The sequence below is a fragment of the Ctenocephalides felis genome, unplaced genomic scaffold (assembly GCF_003426905.1).
Source record: "Ctenocephalides felis isolate EL2017-DRISC unplaced genomic scaffold, ASM342690v1 CF-g0.4_SCAFFOLD_00215, whole genome shotgun sequence".
Lineage (NCBI taxonomy): Eukaryota > Metazoa > Arthropoda > Insecta > Siphonaptera > Pulicidae > Ctenocephalides > Ctenocephalides felis.
Window position 1 is genome coordinate 2873 of NW_020536369.1, and position 10047 is coordinate 12919.

At 29.7% G+C, this 10047-nt stretch overlaps 1 protein-coding gene across 1 annotated transcript; it reads left to right on the forward strand.

Annotated features, from left to right (window-relative positions):
• Positions 1-726: 726 nt before the first annotated feature.
• On the forward strand, positions 727-9639 carry LOC113385697 (the record flags this gene model as incomplete). Its single annotated transcript, XM_026623572.1, is given in 24 exon segments — positions 727-980; positions 1055-1411; positions 1414-2010; positions 2220-2458; positions 2517-2980; positions 3049-3219; positions 5066-5575; positions 6016-6245; positions 6310-6390; positions 6458-6647; positions 6734-6944; positions 7012-7099; positions 7170-7335; positions 7689-7828; positions 7934-8041; positions 8044-8058; positions 8137-8218; positions 8304-8493; positions 8616-8761; positions 8764-8790; positions 8957-9114; positions 9178-9268; positions 9310-9341; positions 9413-9639. Coding segments are annotated over 24 exon segments (4607 nt in total), but the record flags the coding sequence as incomplete, so codon positions are not given.
• Positions 9640-10047: the final 408 nt, after the last annotated feature.

The window sequence follows — 10047 nt, forward strand, 5'->3', positions numbered from 1 at the left end:
CTTTGAGCTATTTAAGCGGATACGGAAAGAGCATTGTTGTAGAATTGGACCCTGATATCGAAGAAGAACACAAAGAAAAATATATTGAAGAAGAGCAATCTAAAACAACTTCTGAATCTGTTTCTGAAGAATATGTTCCTGAAATGCCACCGATGCCTGTGGATACTTCTATTTGCAAATTGGATGCACCGTCTCATTTATTCTATATGCCTACTGAAGATGATATGTTTTATAGAATTCCCAGTGAATTTCCAAGTGCTGATCACATTGAGGATGAAGATCGCTCTGCAAAACAACAATTGTTGATTTGGTTGAAACGAAAGCGAGCATTTGAGAAAGAAAAATTGAAAATAAATCAAATATAGCTATTTTATTAGAAACATTCAAAGATTATATACGTTCAATTTACAATATTTTTTTTAAGTATATGTTAAAAATGTAGGGATTAAAGAAGTTAATTTATGTAATATAGCATTAAAAAGAATAAGGTTTTTAATGAATTTATAGATATGTACATAAATACTTATAGAGCTTATTAATTATTACTAGCTATAGAAGTTGATAGATTTTTTTTTTAAATATCTAACGTTTAACGAATGGTGCTAACGATTTTGCAAAATTAACAAGGTAACTTTTTTTTAAAAAAACCGCCCCAATGCGTAGCGCAGTTCACGTTAACTCTTAATTGTTTTTTGGCGGGCTGTCAAGTCAGCTGTACGAGCCAACGATTTAAATATCACAATGTTTTATTTTTTAATAATTTAATTATTTGTTGATGTTTTTAAGTATGTTTTATAATCATTTAAATCGTAATTTAGAATAATAAAGTTTTTAATATTATCATGTCTTATAGTTGATATTTTATTTTATCTTGTGTGAGGCTCACTAAAAACATGGATAAATCATATCAAAAGTACAAATATAAAGTTAAATTGTGGGAGACTAAATTTAAGAAGAAGAATGGAAGAATACCTTCAAAGGTGATAAAAATATTGATAAAGGTTTACTAGATGATTTACTAATATATCTTATTTACATTCATTATTTATTCTAGCACGATATTCATGAGGCTGAATTAGAAATTCGTGAAGCTTACAAGATGTATTTTAAACTTAAATCAGCAATATTGGAAGAAACACTTATGGACATAAGTTTTGATGATTTGGATACCACAGAACCGATGAACGAATGTTCCCAAAGTTCCCAAACAGTAAAAGATGCTGACAGTTCACACGAAGAAATAAATAAATTACAAAATACAGATGAAAAATCTCCCTTAAAATTTAACTTAGAGAAAGAAAACACTTGTTGGAATGTTGACAAAAAAGAAGATGACAGAAAAGTTGAAGAAATTTGGGGTTCACACTTGAGTAACAAGTTAAAACCGGAAGTAAAACCAAGCATTCCTATAAAAGTGAAAATGCTACAGTTAAACTATCTCAAAAATTATTTAAAAATTCTAGTTTTTCAAAACGTAATCCCAGAAAGTCTTTATCTAGTCAATCATTAAATCGTTCTGAATCTAATTTAAGTATGTCTTTCTCTCAACCCGATTCACAATCATCACAAAATTCTGCAGTTGAAAGTTTGCCAGATATGGATAAATTGCTTTCATCTCAAGCTGAGTCGCAAGAATTTAAAACTAATGCTGCTTACAGTTCACAACCACTTCCAAAAACATTGAGGAGCATTGATAAAGGATGGCTGGATCGTTGCACTTTATCAACAAGTTTATCCCAACCTGATTCAGGTTTTAGTAGTTTAGAAAGCACCTATGAATTTTCAAAACCTAATGATGTTGAGGAGCATAAAACATTTGGTTTAAGAAACATAGATTCAAAACAATTAAAGAATGTAATAAATACTCCTGTAGAGTCTTTTGGGCAAGATAACACAGTAATAGATGATATTGTTTATAATAGTGAGTCGGAGGATGAAGCTAGTGCTTTTGAAATTCTGAAAAAACGAAAAATTGATTCTTCTCAGACTTCTCCAAAGTTTAAAAACACGGTATGTATTATATAATTTTATCTTTAACAAAATTTGTGTAACATATAATTTAAAAGGATTTTTGTTCTAATTATAAAGTGCTACTTATAAAAAAAACATTACAATGCATGGCAGTTTCTCCTTATTTATGAATGAACAGTTTATTAAAATCTTCTAAAATTTATCTAAAAATAAAATAATAAAAAATATGATAAATATTTTTTTTACAGACTTCTGTAAAAGTTCAAAATAGTTACATTCCTAAGAAAATTCAAGATGAACCTCAAAATACAGTTATTTCCAATAATACTAGCTTTGAAAATGTTGGGTGTTTTGAAGAAATTTCTCCAAATTCCCAAAAGAAAAAGAAATTGATTTATGATCACAGTATACTTGAAGTACCTGTTCCTAAGAAACGAATTGCAAGAAATGAAACTAAAAAAATTATTCAGAACAACATGATGAAGATATGGAGGATCCATTTAGCTTTAATTCTGATGATGATCCTGAATTTGTTGTTGAAAAAGAAGAACCACAACCAAAAAATATTCCTGGGGAAAAGAAAAAACTCGCAAAACTGCTACTAAAACCACAACTGAAGGAAGAACTAGAGCTGCTAAAACAAAAAAAAATAGTAACTTCCATAAATCTATACAAACTCGTAAAAAAGCTTCAAAAAATAAAGAAGAAACTAAAGAGTCCGAACCAGATATAAATAGTTTAAATGAAACTGAATATGCCTTAGAATTTTCAATAGACCCCAACAACGCAACTAATGTTTCAAGATTTGGTGTTCATGTTGATGGTGAAGTCAAGGGAGATTTGGTAAAGGAATATGCATCGGTCATATCGAGCAATGCCAGTGATATTGTAGAAAAAAGTCTGAAATCTGTACAAAAATTTGATGAAACAAAATTACAAAAAGCTTCTAGAGAGAAAATGAATGAGAACTTCATTAGGATTGATCTAAAAAAGAAAGTTTATGTGAGAGGTACTAAATATTAATTTAGTAATCAAATTGTTGATATTTTGAAATGTAGTACTACTATCTGTTTGCAGGCAAAAAACCAATTAATTATAGTAGATACAAAAAAGCTAGGTGGAAGGAACGAAAGGCTGCTGCATTGGCTGGTCCAGACATGGATATGGGTGGTTGTGATGGCGGCTTGCTGAAATGTTTTAGATGTGGCCATGTAGGTCATTTCGCCCAGCAATGTAAAGCAAAAATTGGTAAGTTGAAATTCCCATGTTCTCAGTATATATTTTTTTAAATATATTTGCTTTATAATTATGCTTTTAGATACAAATTATTTGTAAGTGTGCGACTATTTTATAATTATAATTTGCATCAAGCCAAAATGCCACTTACACATAGCTTTAATATATTTTTTTAAGTGTTACACTATTTATATCTATGATTTTTTCTAATGTAGTTTGATTTCTGTATAAAACTTTGTATAAAAATTCATTACAATTACAATAAAAGTACATAAAGTATACAAGACAATAAAATACATAATTTTAAAGTATTGTTGTTAACACACTATAGGCGGGCCCCGTAAAAATACTCGTCAGACCAAACTGATATGTGTAGCGGGCAAATCGCTTGCTCGACACGAGTGCTCTTTCCGTCGCCTCGCATGAAACCAAATGGCTGTCACATTGAACATATTTTTTATAACTCTTTTTTTAAAAAAAAAAACCGTCTGGTTGTTTTGAACTATAAAAAATTATTTAATTAATGCATAATTAAACATAAACTAACAAAAACTAGTGAATAGCATCGTGCCTTCAGGCAAATTGCTGAAACTCCCTGTACCATAACGAAATGTTCGAGGAATATTGAGTATTGAATGAAATATTTTTTTTTCTAAAGCAATTGTTATGTCACACAATCAGAATGTTTTTTGAATCATTCAATTCGGATGCTTATTTCTATCAAAAACTGCCATTTTGTGTACATTTGCTCCGTATCTTTGAAATGGCCTGACCCGCCTTTGCCAAAAACTAATCACCACTTCTCCCAATCATTACTAATTTAATGTTTTTTAGATCATTCAAATCGGATGCTCCGTTCTCTCAAAAACTCGATTTCTATTTTCTGCACTTTTTGCTCTGTATCTCCGTAACGGCTGGACCTGCGATTGCCAAAAACTAATGAGCACATCTCCCTATCAATAAGAATCGAATTCTTGATTTTCCGCCCATTACTATATATAGGTTAGTTATAACTAACCTACGGAAAGTTAAAAAATTAACGTACAGTAGATATATAAACCACTTTTTACATACGTGAAATTTATGGAAAAAATCACCCCTTATGAAGAGGTGCTGGGACCCGAATAGCAAAAATAGCTGAACCACTTCAATTAAACTATTTGGTTTCAAAACAACGCAACTTTGACCTAAAAATGATTCAATAATTTAAGGGTTGTCAAATTCTGACCACTCCACTTCTTCATTGTCATTATTTCCAGAATCTCTGGATATAATCGGTAAAACTCTACGTCTTCTAGGATGAAAAAAATCTTCATCCACATACACTACCAAAATCAGTAATATCAAAATCACTTCCAATTTGTGATAAATTATTGGCGCAAACTTTACTATCGCTATCCGATGCCATTATTTCATTATTGCAAATAACAATGTAAAAAAGATTTGAACTATACAAATCTGACAAATAACTAAAATATTTGATAAAATATATATTGATCACCTTTTTATTGTTGTAAATTCTGCATATTTATCTACAAAACAAATTGCGAGTAGCTTGAATGAAAAGAAACTTGAAGATAAAACATATTGTTTCTTATCCTTATTCTTATTCTAAAAGTCTTTCAATACGTAAATCAATTGAATCTAGAGTGAAGTATCAGCTATTCTTTCCATATCATATGCAAACCGATCAGATAAAAGTATTTTGACTCGCTTTTAAAGTTAGTCTATTCAAAGCGTAATAATACCTTGCCCGCCGATAAGCAACAGTCCTCGCAGAGCGTAATTTTACGGGGCCCGCCTATAGTGTGTTAACAGTAAACATCATAAAATATATTTGATTTATCATAATTTGAAGGTGAACAATTACTACCTTTGGAACAAGACGTTGAGATTTGCCCATACCCAAGCTTAGAAGAGGCTTCAGCAATGGCAACTGAATCACTTTTACTGGCTCATGCTAATAGACCAAATTCGATTCCACAGGCATCAAAAATGGCAATAGAAGAACAGCCATCAGAATCAGCCGTGGATATAGAATTTGAAAGTGATTTTGATGCTTCCATGCTGGACCAGTCATTTAATGAAGAAAAAGAATCTGATGAACAAATTGAAAACAATGCCGAAGAAGTTCAATATATTAATAATCAAGATGATAGTAACAATGGTCATAATACAGTTGATAGTGAGATAAATGTTGTAACAAGTAAAAATGAGCAGGAAAACACAGATTCTCAACTGGCTCCTAAAGTGTTTAAAAGACATGTCATTCCTGAAGCTTTATTAAGTCAATTATTGCCTGCAACTAAAGATGAAAAAGAAGAAATTATGCCATTGTATAATTTGAATTCTGATGGAACTCTTATGAGTAAGTTATTTATACATAATTTTGAAAATAATTTTTAAACACATATAAAATACTACACATTTCTATACTACATCATTATATATATTGATTGTTGATATTTCAAAACATGTTATAGATATGAATGAATAATGAGTTATTTATTTATTCATTTAAATACAATGGGCAGTATAAAGATATAGTAACAATAAATACCAATATTCTATAATTAGGTAAATAAGCAAAATTATTCAATGCAAGATTTAGTAAATTTAATTTTCTATTATAATAATAATGAAAATTAATAAATTTCGTAATTGCGTAATTTCTTAATGGCATAATTCATTCTACTAATAATATAACATTTCACCTCTTTTTGAATAAAATATATTTTTATTCCAATAAAAATAAATTATAAATAATTCTATGAACAAATAATGAATATACATTTTCACATTTTCTAGAAACTCCAAAAGAAGTTTATTCTATTCTAAACATGTTTGGCCATAAAGAATTCCGACCTGGTCAAGAAAAAGCAGTCATGCGTATCTTATCAGGACTCTCTACTCTTGTAACATTAAGCACTGGTAGTGGAAAATCACTTTGTTACCAGCTGCCTGCTTATCTGTATGCGCAGATGAAACCTTGTATCACTTTGGTTATTTCACCTTTAGTATCATTGATGGAAGACCAGGTAATAAATTGAAGCCCGTTTTTTTTTTATTGTTTATAACAAATGTCTGTCATACATATTTCAGGTAACCGGTGTCCCTGATTTTCTTCATGCAACTTGTTTACACACAAATCAAACTCCACAACAAAGGGAGAATATTATGCAGGTTAGATCTAGATTTAAAGAATTGTTTCATTAAATTACACTATGCATTGAAAATTATTTATGTTTAGGCAATTCAATCCGGGATGGTCAATATTCTTCTAGTTTCTCCAGAGGCAATTGTTTCTGGTGAGAAGAAAACTGGGTTTGGTGCGCTACTTCGAAGTTTGCCTCCAATAGCCTTTGCTTGTATAGATGAGGCCCATTGTGTTAGTCAGTGGAGTCACAACTTCAGGCCCAGTTACTTAATGATATGCCAGGTAACTTATCATTAATGTCTTAAATTCAAAATGTACAATTGTTGTAAGAAGTAATAATGTTCTTATTACAAAACTTATTTCACAGGTTTTTACGGGAAAAATTAGGTGTGAAAACTGTGTTAGGTTTAACAGCTACAGCCACAAGACAAACACGTGAAAGCATAGTCCAACATTTACAAATTCCTGATGGTTTGAATGGTATTATTAGTGACATACCTCTTCCCAATAACTTGAATTTATCTGTATCTAAAGATTATAATCGTGATAGGGCCTTGATAGAATTACTAAAAAGTGAAAGGTATGTATACTTTGTGATCCTATCATTTTGAAATTGTTTTTATAAAATCTTTGTATTTTTTTTTCAGATTTGCAAGTCTTCAATCCATTATTGTTTATTGCACACGGAGGCAAGAATGTGAACGATTGGCCAGTTTTATAAGAACTTGCTTGCAGGTTTGTTATATAAAATTATTAGTAAATTTTATGTAGACATTAATGACTATATTTTTTATTACTTTATTAGGACTTGAAACCTCCAGAAGAAAAACAACAACGCAAACGTAAAAGATCAAGCGTTACTTGGAATGCTGAGCCATACCATGCTGGTATGAGTGCTTCACGTCGAAGAACTGTTCAGAATGCATTTATGAGAGGCGATCTGAGAATAGTTATAGCTACTGTAGCTTTTGGTAAGATTATTTTTTATCTTATTAAAATGTAATATGCAAAATCACTAATAGTTGTGTTTTAAAAGTATTTTCTTTTAATCCTAGTCAAGTTCTTTTATAAATAGTCTGAAAAAATTAATTCCTAAGAACTCTTGCAGCTTCAATAAAAATTACTTCAGGTTTTACTAGGTCTTCAAATAAAATATGCTTATTGTATAGTATTATTAACTTCTTGAAGGAGAAATCTGTTTTTGCATAAAATCCGATTTGCTAATATAACTATAGTATTCTTACTTACTATTTACAACTAGTTATTTATTATTAATCTGGGTATTTATATAAGAACTTTTAATCATATACGCTTGTATTTACAGGAATGGGTATAAATAAATCCGATATACGCGCTATTATACATTACAACATGCCTCGAACATTTGAAAATTATGTCCAGGAAGTTGGAAGAGCAGGCCGTGATGGACTTCAAGCTCATTGTCACTTATTTTTGGATTCAAAGGTAATCAATGAATTTTTAAGTTATTTTAATTAATAACCTGTTGAATAGAGCAATTTCTTCTTATGAATATTTTTAATGTTTTTTTTTTCTATTTATGTCTTTTAGGGAGAAGATCAAAATGAATTAAAACGTCATATATATGCTGATTCTATTGATAGGCATGTTATAAGAAAATTATTGCAAAGGGTATTTGTTCCATGTAAATGTGCAGAAACACCAAATCATCTCAGGTTTTATTTGTATCTTATTTTATTCTTATATATCATCTTCAATAAATTGTGTATTATAAAATTATATTTTTTATAGAGTATCGAAACGAAGAAGCGAATGAAATAATTTCTAATTCATCTTTTGAAAACCCTGTTAATACAAGAAATCGAATATGTCCAGGTTAAGAAATGAAATTGTTTTTTATGCATTTATTATATAGTGATCAAACTGCTATAAAATTTAATTTGTTCTTATCAATTTTTAGGCCATGAAGTAGCATTTAGTGTATCTGAAACTGTACAAGCTTTGGATATTCCAGAGGAAAATATATCAACACTACTGCTATTTAGAACTACACCAAATATATTAGAACTACACAATAATTATGTTCACGTACTAAGTTCTGCTTATACCACATGCCGAATTACTTCATACGGCGGACCAAAGCAATTGAGGTAAGGATAAAATTATTACTGAATTATTTACATCTATTGTTATAAAGACTGTTTTTTACTGTTCTTACAATGCTGTTTTTTATAAAACAATATTATTAATTGTGTATTTTATTTAATGATAGGTTAGCTGCTCAAAATTGTCCACCACTTGCAATGGCGATTGCATTAGATTTGAAAAGAGGAATCAATCATGATGAAACAAGTATTTTGGAATTTAAAGTCATCGATATTGCCTCTGCAATAGGTTGGGATAGTGGAGTTGTAAAGTACATTTAAAAAAGTTGGAGTGGTCTACAGGTATGTAGAAACTTATTTTCATTGTAGCTTGTTTTGTGGTAAAAAGTTTTGCCAAGGTAAGATGCTACTTACAACTTTGTTTTATTTATTGCTAGTTTGGGGGAGATCTGCTCTGATTATTATTATTATTTTTTTTTTTTTTGTAACTTTTCATTTAATTTTGTAGAAAACGGTGCATCGAAAAGAACTAGCCTAAATGTTGAATTTTCTGATTTGGGTTTTCGAGTACGTTCGGCGGGCGATTTAACAGATGAAGAATTAGATGAAACTCTTGATATGTTATATGAAAGAACATCTAAGCAAGAACATAAAGCTCTATTACAGGTAAATAGCTTTAATTTATCATCACTCTAAACTTTATTACTTCTATAACTACATTATTTGCAGCTCCAATCTGTATTCGAAGCCATGACTTCGGTATCTTTTCAAGATTGCAGTAATTGCTCTAGTTCAGCATTGATAAAAGAACGCTCGGATCAGTTAAAGTTAATTTTCGAATATTTTCATATTTTCATAAAGATAAAGATGATTCTGTGATGCCAATGCAAAGTGTAAGTTTTTGTCAAGAATATTATTAAAAAAAAGTGAGTTTTATAACAAAATTGGCATTCATGAATTTCAGATTAAGTCAAATACAGAAGGTCAAATTATTTCCGATGTACGAGCTATGATCTCTAATTATCCTGAAAATAATTTTACTGGGCGGGCCCTAGCTAGAATTTTTTATGGAATTCAGAGTCCTAATTATCCTGCTGTGATATGGGGCAGATGTCGTTATTGGAGACGGCATTTGCATGAAGACTTCTATCAGCTTATTGCTATTGCAAATAGAGAAATAATTCGAATGAGGTAATTAATTATTGACCTATTATTATAGTCATATTTATTGGTTGATTGTTAAATGAAAATTATAAAATGTAAGGAATTTAAAATCTGACTCAAACAGTTGGTTTTAAATGTTATTTTTTGTAAATTGTTAAATACAGTGTCGTTATTGATTAGGAAAAAGGTTTTTAGATTTGAGCAGTAACTAGTTATTATACGCGAAATTGATTGGACTTCAATAAAATATTTTATTTAAATTGATACGAATAGAATTAAATATAATATGAGCATCAACTTAATATAAATAATTGATAAAGTTACTACATCTTATTTATTACACTATTCTTTTTCTATTAAAAACATCTATTTAATCATTAAACCTTCTTTTTATACATACATCTTATATACTATTCTTTCTTTTACTATTGAAAA